Source organism: Rhinopithecus bieti, unplaced genomic scaffold (genome assembly GCF_001698545.2).
Source record: "Rhinopithecus bieti isolate Rb0 unplaced genomic scaffold, ASM169854v2 scaffold_35166, whole genome shotgun sequence".
Lineage (NCBI taxonomy): Eukaryota > Metazoa > Chordata > Mammalia > Primates > Cercopithecidae > Rhinopithecus > Rhinopithecus bieti.
The window spans coordinates 922,102-938,445 of NW_016815254.1; the positions used below are offsets into that span (position 1 = coordinate 922,102).

Consider the following 16,344-nt stretch of genomic DNA (forward strand, 5'->3'; position numbering starts at 1 on the left):
TCCCTCCCTCCCTCCCTTCCTTCCTTCCTTCCTTCCTTCCTTCCTTCCTTCCTTCCTTCCTTCCTTTTGGTGGAGTCTTTCTCTGTTGCCAGTGCAGTGGCACAATCTTGGCTCGCTGCAACCACCGCCTCCTGGGTTCAAGCAGTTCTCATGCCTCACCCAACTAGGTGGGATTACAGGCACATGCCACCATACCCAGCTCATTTTTGTATTTTTAATAGAGGCGGGGTTTCACCATGTTGGCTAGATGGCCTCAATCTCCTGACCTGGTGATCCACCCACTTCGGCTTCCCAAAGTGCTGGCATTACAGGTGTGAGCCGCTGCACCTGGCCTGAATAAACTTTCTACACCATATCTCTCTACCGCCTCTCTCTCTCTTTTTTTTTTTTTTTTTTTTTAGACAGAGTTTCGCTCATGTTGCCTAGGCTGGAGTGCAATGGCGCGATCTTGGCTCACTGCAACCTCCACCTCCAGGGTTCAAGCAGTTCTCCTGCCTCAGCCTCCTGAGTAGCTGGAATTACAGGCATGCGCCACCATGCCTGGCCAATTTTGTATTTTTAGTAGAGATGGAGTTTCTCCATGTTGGTCAAGCTGGTCTCAAACTCCTGACCTCAGGTGATCCATCCACCTCGGCCTCCCAAACTGCTGGGATTACAGGCGTGAGCCACCACACCCAGCTCTCTACCTCCTCTTCAAGGCTAGTAACTCTTAGATTTTCTCTTTGAAGCTGTTTTCTAGATCTTGTAGATATATTTCTTTCTTTTTTATTATTCCTTTTTCTTTTGTCTGCTCTGTGTGTTTCAAGTAGCCTGTTTTTAAGCTCACTAATTATTTCTTCTGCTTTATCAATTGTGCTGGTAAGAGACTCGAATGCATTCTTTAGTATGTCTGTTGCATTGCACTGGCAATGGCCATTTGGCATGGAGAGACAATATATGCACTTGTGGGAGGCAGAGTGCAGCGACTGTGGGACTTTGCTCTGGAACACAGTGCTTCCATGTCACAGCAGAAAGCAACATTGGGTAGAACTCACCTTGGTGTTTAGACAAGCTCTAGCCAGAGGCAGATTACTCATCCCAGGGTCAGAACCTGAGTTACAGCAAGCCCTGCCACACAGGCTAAAGTACTCTGGGGTCATAAACTTCAAAGGCAGTTTAGGCCACAAGGACTGCAAGTCCAGAATTTCTTCTTGATTCTTTTAAATTATTTCAATCTCTTGTTAAATTTATCTGATAGGATTCTGAATTCTTTCTCTGTATTATCTTGAGTTTCATTAAGTTTCCTCAACATAGCTATTTTGAATTGTCTAAAAGTTCAGATAACTCTGTCTTTCTCCAGGATTGGTCCCTGGTGCTTTATTCAGCTTGTTTGGTGAGGTCGTGTTTTCCTGGGTGATCTTGATACTTGTGGATGTTCCTGGGTGATTGGACACTGAAGAGTTAAGTATTTACTGTAGTCTTTGCAGTCTGGGCTTGTTTGTACCCATCCTTCTTGGGAAGGCTTTCCAGGAATTCAAAGGGACTTCGGTATGGCAATCTAATTTTTTAATCATTGCAGCTATATCTTCATTAGGGGACACCCCAAGCCCAATAACATAGACCACCATGGTGGTCTTACATAAGAGCCAGAAGAATTATCTGCATTACCATGAAGATACACTTGTTCTCTTCTCTTGCTTTCTCCTAAGCAAACACAGTCTCTCTCTCTCTCTGCTGAGCTGCCTGGAGCTGGGGTGACACAAGCATCCCTGTGGTTACCAGCATTGGGACTGTGTTGGGTCAGACCTGAAGCCAGCACAGCGCTGGGTCTTGCCCAAAGCCCATGGTATCTACTGTCTGGCTGCTGCCTATGTTTGCTCAAGGCCTTAGGGCTCTACAATCAGCAGGTGGCAAAGCCAGCCAAGCTTATGTCCTTTCCTTTGGGGTGGTAAGTTCCCTCAGCCCCACCAGGTCCAGAGATGCCATCCAGGAGCTAGGACCTGGAGTTGGAAACCTGAGGTATCTACCTGGTACTCTATTCTACTGCAGCTGAACTGGCACCTAAGCCACAAGACTTTTCACTTTTCCCTCCCCTTTTCACAAGCAAAAGAGTCTCTTCCCATGGCCATCATCGTCCCAGGCCTACAGCATGTACTTCTGGCCACCACTGATGTTCACTCAAGGGCCAACGGCTCTTCAGTCATCTTGTAGTGAATGCTTCCCGGCCTGAGATTCTCCCCTCAGGGCAGTAGGCTCCCCCTGTGGCCCAGGGCAGGTCCAGAAATGCCATCCAAGAGCCAACGCCTGGAATTGGGGACCCCAAGAGCCCACCTGGTACTCTACCGCACTTTGGCCAAGGTGGTACCTGAAGCTCCAAGACAGAGTCCCCTTTACTCCTCCCTCTCCGTTTCTTAAGCTGGCATCTCTCCCTATAGCCACCACAACTGGATAATGTGCCAGGTCACACCTGAAGCCAGCACATCTCTAGGTCTCACCTAAGGCCTATAGCGAGTACTGCTTGGGCATCACAGCTGATTATTCAGGGCCCAAGGACTCTTTTGTTAGTAGGCGATTAGTTCTGCCAGGACTGGGTCCTTCACTTTAAGGCAGCAGGTTCCCTTCTGGCCCAGGGCATGTCTAGGAATGTTATCTGGGAGCTAGGGCCTGTAATGGAGGCCTCGGAACTCTTGATTGGTCCCCTGTGCTACTGTGGTTGAGCTTGTATCCAAGTTGCGAGACAAAATTATCTTTACTCTTCTCTCTCTTCTCCTCAAGTGAGGGAAGGAGTCTCTCCTGGAGCTGCAAGCTGCCATACCTAGGGTTGGGGGAGGGGTGGTACAAGCATTCCCTTGGCTGCCACAGCTGGTATGTCACTTCGTTGCATGTCCCACACGTCCACTGACTCCGAACCCAGGACAGCACCAGGACTTGCAGTCCTTGTGGCCTAAACTGCCTTTGAAGTTTATGACCCCAGAGTACTTTAGCCTGTGTGGCAGGGCTTGCTGTAACTCAGGTTCTGACCCTGGGATGAGTAATCTGCCTCTGGCTAGAGCTTGTCTAAACACCAAGGTGAGTTCTACCCAATGTTGCTTTCTGCTGTGACATGGAAGCACTGTGTTCCAGAGCAAAGTCCCACAGTCGCTGCACTCTGCCTCCCACAAGTGCATATATTGTCTCTCCATGCCAAATGGCCATTGCCAGTGGGGATGAAGGAGGAGTGGCATCAGCACTTCAAGACTGTCTCTCTTACCCTCTTCAATGTCTCATTCTATGATATGAAATTAAAACCAAGTACTGTTGTTTTAAAATCACATTCACATCATTTTTGTTTCTTATGAAGGTGCTTTTTTTGTGTGGATAATTCTTCAGTTTGATTCGGCCATCTTGCTCCCTGAGTCCTTCTAATTTTTTTTCCTATTGCAAACAGTACTACCATGAATATGTTGTACATTTCTCCTCGTGTTTTTGTGTAAGTTTCTCTAGATTATATGTCTAAGAATAGAATGCTAAATTGTAAGGTGTGCGCACTGTAGTAGGCAGACTAATGCCCCCTCCAAACATGTTCACATCTAATTTCCAGAACCTGTGACTATGTTACCTTATACAGCAAAGGGTACATTGAAGATGTAATTAAGGATCTTGAAATAGGAGAGTATCTAGAGTTTTCCAGGTGGGCACAGTGTAATCATAAGGGTCTTTCTAGGGGAAAGCAGGAGGTAGGGAATCAAAGTAAGAGATATCATGAAGGAAGCAGAGATTAGAGTGACTAAGCCATGAGCCAAGGAAAGCAAGCAGCCTCTAGAAGTGGGAAAAGGTAAGAAACAGATTCTTCCCTATAGTATCCAGAAGGAACCCAGCCCTGCTGACACCTTGATTTTAGCCCCATAAAGGCCTTGTTTGGACTGCTGACCTTCAGAGCTGCAAGAGAAATTTGTGTGTATATGTGTTGTGGGAGTGGGGGCAGGGGGTCGGGGTTGTGGTGATTTGTTACAGCAACAATAGAAAACTAACCACACCAATTTTCACCACCAATACTGGAGTCTGTTTCTGTGCTCTCTAGTCTGTTTGATTCGTTTATATGACTATCTGTACACAGTCATATAGCCACACAGTCTTAATTATTCTGGTTTTATAAAAATCTTGATACATGGTTGGGAGTTTGCCTAAGCATTTGGTATCTTGTTGGCCATTTTTTCTCTTTCCTCTTCCACATAAATTTTAGAAGCAGCTTGTTAAATTCTATGAAAAAACCTGCTGGGATTTTGAACATAATCAAATTTAAACTGTAGATTATTCATGGTAGAATTTACATCTTTACAACAGTGAATTCTTTTATAACTGTGTAAAAAAATCATATTTCATTTGTTTTAGTATTCTTTAATATCCTTCAATAAAATTTCATAATTTTATCAATATAATCATTGCACATCTTTTGTTAATTATATTTATTCTTGAGTATCTTTTCTTTTCTTTCTTTCTTTCTTTCTTTCTTTCTTTTTTTTTTTTTTTTTTTTGAGACAGAGTCTGGCTCTTTCGCCCAGGCTGGAGTGCAGTGGTGCCATCTCGGCTCGCTGCAACCTCCGCCTCCTGGGTTCACGCAGTTCTTCTGCCTCAGCCTCTTGAGTAGCTGTGATTACAGGCACATGCCACAATGCCCGGCTAATTTTTGTATTTTTAGTAGCGACAGGGTTTCACCGTGTTGGCCAGACTGGTCTTGAACTCCTGACCTCAAGTGATCCACCTGCCTCGGTCTCCCAAAGTGTTGGGATTACAGGCATGAGCCACTGCACCCCGCCTTGAGTATCTTTTTTGTTGTTGCTATTATAAGTAATATTTTCTAACCATCGGTTGCTTGCTATTGGAAATTTAATAGCTTTGTAAATTGATTTTATATTCAGCCATGTGTTTAAATATCTTGTTATCTCTAATAATTTGCATATTCCTTGGGGTTTTCTTAGGTAGACAGTCATAGTATTGTTTAATAATGGCATCTTTCTAATCTTTATACTGCTTTTGAATTATTAAAAGGATATCTAGTACAGTAGAAACAGTAATAGTGGGAATGATTGCCTATTTTAAAGGAAATGCTTCTGAAATATTATCATTAAGAAGGATGCTTTCTGTAGATACCATTTATTGAGATGTTTTAAAGTTCTCTTCTATTCCTGTTTTGATAAGAATTTTTGCTGGGCACAGTAGCTCACACCTGTAATCCCAGCACCTTGGGAGGCTGAAGGAGGAGGATCCTTCAGCCCAGGAGTTCAAAACCAGCCTGGGCAACACAGTGAGATCCTGTCCTTACAAAAAAAAATTAAAAATCAGTTGGGCATGGTGGTGCCCATCTGTAATCTCAGGAGGCTGAGGTGGGAGGATCACCTGAGCCCAAGAGATTGAGGCTAAGTGAGCTGAGATCATGCCACTACACTCCAGGCTGGGTGACAAAACAAGACTTTGTCTTAAAAAAAAAAGTTTTAAAAAATAAATAGCCATTGAATTTTATTAATTTTTGATATCTCTTGGTCATAAAGTTTTGTTCTTTTAGTTTTTTTATGGCGAATTGTGTTTATTAATTTTTTAATGTTGCTTTACTGGGATAAACAACATAATTATGATATATTATCTTTTTTAACGCATTACTGGGTTTGGATTGCTAGTATTTTGTTTTCAGATTTTTTTCATAAGAAGAACCTGTAGTTTGTCTTTCTCTTGAAAATCTTATATGGTTTTGGTATCAAGATTAAATGGTCCTTAAGTGGGAGCTAAGCTATGAGAATATAAAGACATAAGAATGACACAATGGACTTTGGGGACTTAGGGACAAAGGATGGGAAGGGGTGACAGATAAAACTACAAATTGGGTGCAGTGTATATTGCTTGGGTAATGGTTGCACCAAAATCTCACAAATCACTGCTAAAGAACTTACTCATGTAGCCAAACACCACCTGTTCTCCAATAACCTGTGGGGGGATAAAAGATTATATGATCCTTTCTCTCTGTTCTTTCAAGAGTATTTATCGGATTGGAATGACTATAAGACTATTCAAATATTTAATTTTTTCTCATTTCGTTTTGGTTAAATTATATATTTCTGGGAGTTAATCAGTTTTACCTAAGTTTTCCTTCCATTGTTTTGTGGGATTTTTTTTTTTTTTTTTTGCCACTACATTGCTCATAACATACACTTATTTTCTTTTAAATCCTTGCTGGGTATATAATTACGTCTTCCTTTTTGTTCCTAATATTTGTTTTTTGCCTTCTTTCTTTCTTCTTAATCATGCTAGAGATTGTATGTCTTTTCTAGGTCTTTTTAAGAACCATTTTTTAGCTTCATTGATTTTGTCCATTGTCTCTTCTGCTATTTCCTCAAGTTCTGCTCTTCTCTTTATTTTCTTTCCTTTCTTCTGTTCTTTGAGTTTTTAAAACAGGCATTGTTTAATTGATGTTTATTGTAGCACTAGTTGTTTTACGGTCAGATTTCTGGGGGCATTTTTTCTTTTTTTCTAGACAGAGTCTTGCTCTGTCGCCCAGGCTGGAGTGCAGTGGTGCAATTTCAGCTGACTGCAACCTCCCTTTGCTTCCCGGGTTCAAACAATTCTCTTTCCCCAGCCTCCTGGGGATTATAGGTGTGTATAATCCTCCTGGGGATTATAGCTGGGATTATAGGTGTGTACCACCACGCCTAGCTAATTTCTTTGTATTTTTAATAGAGACCGGGTTTCGCCATGTTGGCCAGGCTGATCTCAAATTCCTGACCTCAAGTTATCCGCCTGCCTCAGCCTCCCAAAGTGCTGGAATTACAGGCGGGAGCCACCGCACCAAACGAGCCCAATCTCTCAGCAAATTTTATATTTTTTGTTCCATGAGACCCTTGTATAATCAGTGTAAAAGGTAATAACAGAGCAGAACAAAAGAGTGCTTTTGAATATAAGAATCCAGTTTTTCGGGGGCCGGGCGCAGTGGCTCAAGCCTGTAATCCCAGCACTTTGGGAGGCCGAGACGGGCGGATCACGAGGTCAGGAAATCGAGACCATCCTGTCTAACATGGCGAAACCCCGTCTCTACTAAAAAATACAAAAAACTAGCCGGGCGAGGTGGCGGGCGCCTGTAGTCCCAGCTACTTGGGAGCCTGAGGCAGGAGAATGGCGTAAACCCGGGAGGCGGAGCTTGCAGTGAGCTGAGATCCGGCCACTGCACTCCAGCCTGGGTGACAGAGCGAAACTCCGTCTCAAAAAAATAAAATAAAATAAAATAAAAGAATCCAGTTTTTCGGAGCCGGGCGCGGTGGTTCACACCTGTAATCCCAGCACTTTGGGAGGCTGAGGTGGGCGGATCACGAAGTCAGGAGTTTGAGACCAGCCTGGCCAGCATGGTGAAACCCCACATCTACTAAAAATACAAAAGAAAAAAAAAAAAAGCCAGGCATAGTGGTGTGAACCTGTAGTCCTAGCTACTCGGGAGGCTGAGGCAGGAGAATTGCTTGAACCTGGCAGGCGGAGGTTGCAGTGAGCCAAGATCGTGCCACTGCACTCCAGCCTGGGTGCCAGAGTGAGACTCCATCTCAAAACAAAAAAAGGAATCCAGTTTTTTGACCAGCTTCTGTTTTTGACCTTTAATCTTGAGCTAGTTATCCTATCTAGGCCTTTATTTCTTCATCTAGACCATGAGACACCTGGATAAGGTACTTATTCTGTAAGACTTACAGTGTATTTTCCCTCTTGCTTGTAAGATAAACTTTTCGTTTTTACTTTACTTCTTTTACAATATTCCATTGGTAATATCTAAGCTTTATTTTAGGATAATATAGAAATTAAAATTAAAAATCCAAATATACTTTGGATTTGTTATAATGAAAAGAAAGTATAGGACATAATGCGTAATGATATTTAACAGGAATACTTGACAGGAAATAGTCTTTTTGCCACAAAGTATTTTGAGAATTTAAAGTAGTTAGTCATTACCATCCTCAGTCGGATAAAGGAGAAAGGGCCAAATAATATTTACATTTCAGGGAATTCAGTAGTACAAGTAAGAAAAAACCTTAGGTTGGTGGACAAAGATCTTATTTAAGTGCGTATTTGCTCTATTTCTTCTAATCATAACTAAAGTACTTCTTTGAATGTTTGCCAAGTAATGGAAGAAGTGTTCTTAGTATTTACTACCAAGAATTTGTTTAATAGTCCTGAAGATAAATTTTAACTCTGATAACTATCAAGTTTCTGCTATATATACATGCCATATCATGCCATACATGTTATAAAAATTGTATTTGCTCATTTAAGCTGTAAAATGAATTTACCATCTGTATCATTCATGGTCCAGTTAGGAAAACAGAATTTATCAAATCAATAAACTAGAAAGAAACAACTGAAATACAACTCAAAGGAAAGCAGAATAAAGGAAATAACAAAGATAAAAACCTTAGTGACTTTTAAGAGACAGGAAGAGTAGACTATACATCTAATAATTGAGTTTTCAAAATCCCAACAAACTGATTAAATCTTTAAAATCTAATAAAATAAACAAATAAAGGAGATACGAACAAAAGTAAAAGGGGCTATGTCAACAGATACATAGCTTTAAAAACTTACAATTATATGAACAACTCTGTGCATATGGGTAGATCTGTGTCCACAAAATTATACAAGAAATGTTACTCTAATTTTATATGAATCATCTTTTTATTTTTTATTTTTTGTTTTTTTTTTTTTGAGATGGAGTCTCACTCTGTCACCCAGACTAGAGTGCAGCGGCGCGATCCCGGCTCACTGCAAATTCCGCCTCCCGGGTTCAAACAATTCACCTGCCTCAGCCTCCCGAGTAGCTGGGATTATAGGCGCCCACCACTGCACCTGGCTAATTTTTGTATTTTTAGTAGAGACAGGGTTTCACCATGTTGGCCAGGCTGGTCTCGAATTCCTGACCTTGTGATCCACCTGCCTCAGCCTCCCAAAGTGGGATTAAAGGCATGAGCCACCGTGCCCGGCTATCTTACTTTCTTTTCAAAGTCTCCGTTCATTGGAGGGGGTAGAAACCTGATCTCAGTCAGTTTGGAGTTTCATACTTCGAGTCTGATTATGAAGTGGGGGTGATCTCTGTGTTACTAAGACAAGGATAGGGAGAAGGTACTCATATTCACCTAGTCCTCAATGTTGCCTGTTCATGCAGGTGTCTTCTGAGATGTCCATCGTCCTTTCTGGTCCTCAGTCACTGGTCTACACCATTTGCCACTAAGATGTTGTCATTCCTGTTTGTCTGGTACCTTCAGGTATGTTCTCTCTTTTATTCCACATTACATGTAGGGGCATATACATAATTCTACGCCTTCACTGCTATGCTTACGTATGAAATGCAAGGCTACTTCTTAAAGCCAGGTCAGCATAGTCTTACCTCCCAGTCATTTCTTCTCTGGTATCATATTATTTACCCAAGGTTCAGGATTTAACCCTCCTCATCTCCCTGACTTAGAGCCCTCATGTTTGTATGGACTTTTACTGCTTCTTTGCTACTCCATGAATCAGGGCATAGAATTCACTTTTTAAGGATCTGTCAGTTTCTGTACTCTTATCCCTTTCCCACCATATTGTCTTCTTCCTCAGTCTGGGGAAATTTCTTTCTAGGCTTGTTATAACGGGGAGAAAAAAATAATTAAAAAAAAATTAATGGGGAGATAAGAAAGCCCAGTTCTTTTTAGTTATGTTTCTCCCAAATATTTTATGTATGTGTGGAACTTTCTCTATTCCCATAAAGGCTTACAGTTTTAGAAATAAAGTTTATGAATACATCATTTTTATGTCTTTAAATCTGGTTTCTCTCTCCCCTATAGCAGCGAGCTCATAGCTATCTAGCCGATTAAAGGGAGTATGGAAGGAAAGGGCAAGGAAAAGTGAATTCATACAAGAAAATAAGTCAATATTTCAAAATACTGTCCTGCCATATAAAAACTTGTTAAGATGACAGAATTTGTGGAATAATACTTGCTAATATTTATCACGCACTTGCTCTGTTCTAGGTACTATTCTAAGAATTTTATATGTATCAGCTAATCACAACAACAAAATTCAATAGAAAAATATTTAACAAAATTAGTATCAGAGCTTGTATTTAAGCCCAAGCAGTTACTGTCTTAACTATGTCATTGGTTCTTGAATGACTCCCCCACCCTCACGGGTATGAATCTGGTTGTTATAAAGACTAAGGAGAGTTACTGACATTTAGTGGATAGAGGTTCAAAATATTAAGTGTCCTATAGTATGAGTGATGGTCCTAAAAAATAAAGAACTGACCCAGGCTGGGCAGAGTGGCTCATGCCTGTTAGTCCTAGCACTTTGAGAGGCTGAGGCAGGGAAGATTGCTTGAGGCCAGAAGTTTAAGACCAGCCTAGGTAACATAGTAAAACCCTGTCTCTATTTAAAAAAAAAAAAAAAAAAAAAAAAAAGCCTGAGCAATATAGTGAGGCCCCGTCTCTACAGAAAATACAACAATTAGCCAGGTGTGGTGGTGCACACCTTTAGTCCCAGCTACTCAGGAGGCTGAGGCAGGAGGATTGCTCGATGCTTGAACCTGGGAGGCGGAGGTTGCAGTGAGATGAGATGGCACCACTACACTCCAGCCAGGGTGCTACAGCAAGACGCTATCTCCAAAAAAAAAAAAAAAAAAAAAAAGCTGAGGTGGGTGGATCACTTGAGGTCAGGAGTTTGAGACCAACCTGGCCAACATGGTGAAACCCCATCTGTACTAAAAATACTAAAATTAGCTGGACCTGTTGGTGTACCCTGTAGTCCCAGCTACTCAGAGGCTGAGGTAGGAGAATTGCTCAGTCCTGGGAGGCGGAGGTTGCAGTGAGCCGAGATGGTGCCACTGCCCTGCAGCCTGGGCAACAGAGGGAGATTCCCTCTCAAAAAAGAAAAAAAAAAATGTTACTAGAACTCCTATTGAGAAATGTTAATACTACCCTATATTACCTCTAAATTGCGAAGACTAACTCAAGAAGTAAAAAAAAAAAAAAAAAAAAAAGAAACAAGAAAACTTTTGTAATTTCTTTCTTAAACAAGATTATTATATGTATTATTATATATTATAGGTAGCATGGGTGAGTCTCATACCATATATAATAATCTCTCCCAGAACTTGGAAGGATATATAATGCTTTTTTTGTTGGTTTTATAAAGCTAATAAAACACAGATAAATAGATTTCAAGATATATTACTAGTGACAAAGAGGAACATTTCATGTGATAAGAGGGTCAATCTGTCAGAAAGATATAAATGTCAGTATAAATGTATTCACACTGCAGTGGATTGAACAATATCTTTCCTGAAATTCATGTTCACCCAGAACCTCAGAATGTAACCTTATTTGGAAATAGGATCTTTGCAGATGTTATTAGTTAAGATAAGATCATATTTGACTGGGGTGAGGGACCTAAATGCAATGACTGGTGACCTTATAAGAGGAGGAGAGGACACACAGAAAGTCACAGGGAAGGCAGTGATCTGACTGTGGAGGCAGAGATTGGAGTTGTGCTGCCACAACTAAGTACTGCTGGGGCCATGAGAAGAGGCAAGGAAGAATTCTTCCTTAGAACCTTCAAAGGGGGGAACATGACCCTGTGGACACCCTGATTTTGGACTTACAGTTTCCAGAAACATAAGACAATAAACTTCTATTGTTTTAAGCTACCTAGTGTTGGTAATTTGTTAGGACAATTCTAGGAAACTAATGTTGCTGATAACAGAGCCTCAAAACACGTAAGTAAAGACTTACAAAATTGAAAGGAGAAATAGGCAATTCAACAACTGTTGGAGAGTTCAATACCCTACTTTCAATAATTGATAGAAAATGTAGAAAGATGATCAGTAAGGATACAAACTTGAACAACACTGTCAACTAACTTGACATAAAAAGTACCTATAAAACACTTCACCCACAGCAGCAGAATATATATTCTTTGCAAATGCATGTAAAACATTCTCCATAAATGTAAAAGGATTGAAATCATTCAAAGTATGTTCTCTAATCACAGTAGAATTAGAAGTCAACAATAGAAATAAAGGTAGTCGATATCAAAATATTTGGAAATTTTAAAACACACTACTAAATAACCCATGGGTTAAAGATGAAATCACAAGGGAAAATAGAAAATATTTTGAAATATGTACAATGCGGTTAAAGCAGTGCTGAAAGGGAAACTTAACAGTTTTAAATGCCTATTTAGAAAAGAAAAACAACCTAAGTTTTTACCTAAAGAAACTGAAACAAAAAAAGCAAATAATCCAAATCAAGCAGATAGAAAGAAATGATGACCAGGCTTGGTAGCTCAAGCCTGTAATCCCCAGCACTTTGATAAGCTAAGACAGGAGGATCACTTGAGGCCAGGAGTTCAAGACCAGCCTGGGCAACATAGTGAGGCCCTGTCTCTACAAAAAAAAAATTTTTTGAATGGCCAAGTGCAGTGGCTCATGCTTGTAGTCCCAGCACTTTGGGAGGCCGAGGTGGGTGGATTGCTTGAGCCCGAGAGTTCAAGATCAGCCTAGGCAACATGGTAAAACCATATCTCTACAAAAAATACAAAAAAATTAGCCAGGTGTGGTGGTATGTACCAGTAGTCCCAGCTACTAGGGAGGCTGAGGTGGGAGAATCACCTGAGCCCAGGAAGTCAAGGCTGCAGTGAGCCTTGGTCGTGCTATTACACTCCAGCCTGGATGACAGAGTGAGATCTCATCTCACAAAAAGAAAAAAAAAAATTAGCCAGGTGTTGTGGTGTGTGCCTGTAGTCTTGAGAGGCTGGGGCAGAAGGATCACTTGAGCCTAGGTGTTTGAGGCTGCAGTGAGTCAGGATTGCACCACTGTACTCCACTTAGGTGGCAGAGCAAGACCCCCATTTCTTTTTTTATGATTAATTTCTTGCTTTTATTTAAGATAGATCCCCCCCCACCACCATGTTTGTATTTGGATTTTGAGGGAAAAAACGTTGTGTTTAAAAAATCCGTTTGACAAACATTTATTAAGCATCTGCCAAGTAACAGGCAGTAATCTAGATCCTGTAAATAACTGTAAATAACAGTGAACTAAAGACACAGATTTCCTCACGAGTACATAATATAGTCAAACTTTTAAACTGAATTTTGTATTATACATAAACATTTTTTCTTCTTTATCTTTTTTAAAATTTATTTTTATTAAAGTTCCAGGATACATGTGCAGTACATGCAAGTTTGTTACATAAGTAAACATGTGCCATGGTGGTTTGCTGCACCTATCAGGCCATCACCTAGGTATTAAGCCCCACATGCATTAGCTGTTTATCCTGATGCTCTCTCTCCCCCACCCCCACAACAGGCCCCAGTGTGTGTTGTCCCTTCCCTGTGTCCATGTGTTCTCATTGTTCAGCTCCCACTTATAAGTGAGAAGGTGTGGTGTTTGGTTTTCTGTTCCTGTGTTAGTTTGCTGAGGATAATGGCTTCCAGCTCCCATCAGTGTCCCTACAAAGGACATGATTTTGTACCTAGTTATGGCTGCATACTGTTCCATGGTGTAAATGTACCATGTTTTCTTTATCCAGTCTGTTGTTGATGGAAATTTGAAGACTTCCATTTCTTAAAAAAAAAAAAAAGAAGGAAATGATAAAGATCAGAGCCAAACATCAGTGAAATAGAAAACAGAAAAACAATAGAGAAAATCAGTAAAACTAAAGTTGATTCTTTGAAACAATAAAATTGTTCTTTAACCGTTAGCTATTCTGATCAAGGAAAAAATATAGAGAAAAGACACAAATACCAAAATTAGGAATAAAAGATAGGATATCATTACCAACTCTACAGAAGTTAAAAGTATTATAAGGGATTATTATGAATAACTTTATGCCAACAAATTAGACAACTTAAATGGCCAAATTACTAGAAAGATGCAAATTAACAAAACTGACTCAAGAAGAAAGAGAAAATATCAATAGGACAATAATAAATGAAGAAAAATAATGTGACTAAAATGAATTGGTAATTAGAAATCTTCTCAAAAGGGAAAACCCAGGCCTAGATGGCTTCATTTAAGGAAGAGGGATTACCAATCCTACAGTTTGTTTTTTTGGGAAATAAAAAGGAAACAATTTGTAACACATTTTTTGAGACCAATATTACTCAGATATCAAAACCAGGTGAACACGTCACAAGGAAAGAAAATTGCAGACCAGTATTCTTCATGAATATGTATACAAAATTCCCTAATGAAATACTAGGTAACAGAATCCAGCAGCATTTGAGAAGGATTAGGCAACAGAATGAGACAATGTCTCTAAAAAAATAAAGAGAAGATGGCTGGGCATGGTAGCTCACTCCTGTAATCCCAGCATTTTGGGAGGCCAAGGCAGGTGGATTGCTTGAGGCCAGGAATTCGAGACCAGCCTGACCAACATGGTAAAACCCTATCTCTACTAAAAACACAAAAATTAGCTGGGTGTGGTGGCACATGCCTGTAATCCCCAGTTTTGACAAAAATGTCAAGGTAATTCAATGAGGGAAATGATAATTTTTTCAACAAATGATGCTGGGACAATTATACATCCATATGCAAAAAATATATATATCCTTATTTCATGCCATGTGCAAAATTTAACTCTAAATGGATCATAGACTTACATATAAGAAATAAATAAAGTTTCTAGAAAATGGCAAGGAGGAAATGTTTGTGACTTTGGGTTAGATAGGTATTTCTCGCATATGACAACATGATCCATAAGAGAACAAAATTAATAAATTGAACTTCATCAAAACAGAAAAAATTCTCTTTAAAAGGCACCATTAGTGGAATTAAAAGATAAGTCATAGACTGGGAAAAATATTTGCAAATCATGTATGTAATAGAGGACTTTTATCTGAGTATATAAAGAACTCTTATAATTTGATAGTACAATCCAGGTTTTAAATGGGATAAAAAACATTTTAAATGAGTATTTATTATATTTTAACTAAAGAACAGTTTTCTTTCTACAATGGCTTATGTATACATGAAAAGATACTTCATAGCATTAGCCTTTAGGGAAATGCAAATTAAAACCACAATGAGATGTCACTACACACCCACTACAATAATAAAATTAAAAAGATTGCCAATACCAAGCGTTGGTGAGGGTGAGGAAGAATCAGAACCCTCATACATTGCTCATGGGAATATGAAATGATACAGTCACTTTGAAAAACAATTTGGCCATTTCTTAAAAAGTTAAAAATATACCTGCTGTTGCACCCAGCAGTTTTATTTCTACATATCCACCCCTATACCTCCAAAACATGTATCTACACAAAGACTTATTGTGAGTGTTCATAGCAGCATTATATGCAATAGGCAAAAACTGGAGACAGTTCAGATGTCTATCAGCTGGTGAGTAGATAACCACAATATGGTATATACATGTAATGGAATATTATTCAGCAATAAAAGATAGGCTACTGATACATGCTACAGATGGATTAATCTTAAAAACATCATATGAAGTGAAAGAAGTCAGACACAAAAGGCTACTATTGTTTGATTCCATTTGTATGAAACTTTTAGGATGGACAAATCTGTGGAGCCCAGTGATGACCTGTGCTTGAGTCTGTGAGGTGTCAAAGTGGGGACTGGTTGCATATAGGCAGAGGGAACTTTTCTTCTTTTTTTTTTTTTTTTTCTTTTTTGAGATGGTCTCACTCTGTCACCCAGGCTGGAGTGCAGTGGCACAATCACAGCACACTGCAATCTCAACCTCCTGGGTTCAAGCTGTCATCCCACCTCAGCCTCTCGTAGCTCGTACTGTTAACAGGCATTTGCCACCACACCCAGCTAATTTTTGTATTTATTTGTAGAGACAAGGTTTCATCATGTTGCCTAGGCTGGTCTCAAACTCCTGGGCTCAAGCGATCTGCCTTCCTTAGTCCTCCACATTGCTGGGATTAATGATGTGAGCCACTGCACCCGGCCTAGAAGGGAAGTGTTTATGCTGATGTAAGTGTTGTGAAACTGGATTGCGGTAATGGTTGCACAACTCTGAATTTTACTAAAAATCATTGAACACTTAGGGCAAGTTTTATGATATACATATTATGCCTCCACAAAAGTATAAAAAAGAAAACACATCAAATACTAATAAATATAACAAAATACACACAGTAATTAAAACGTAAAATAACAGAAATTTTCTTACTGAGTATAGTAATATTCATTTTATTGTAAGATTGAGCAAATGAATAAACGTGGAGTGGTTGAAAAAAAACAGGATTTTCACTGTGGAAGGAGGAAGATACAAATATAGAATGGAGGAAGACAAAGAAGAACCTGTGGAACTTGATCGAGATTTGAAATTAATCAGTTTAAACTTATGATTTCTAGA

General features: G+C 39.8%; 1 protein-coding gene across 1 annotated transcript in view; it reads left to right on the forward strand.

The window, feature by feature from the left end:
* LOC108515878 (putative uncharacterized protein encoded by LINC00467 homolog) overlaps positions 1-16,344 on the forward strand; it is a 68,285-nt gene that overhangs the window by 33,330 nt on the left and 18,611 nt on the right. The window contains exon 5 of the mRNA XM_017853061.1: positions 9,146-9,245. Coding sequence (XP_017708550.1) covers positions 9,146-9,211 — 66 coding nt within the window. The 3' untranslated portion in view covers positions 9,212-9,245. The remainder of the gene's footprint in view (positions 1-9,145; positions 9,246-16,344) is intronic.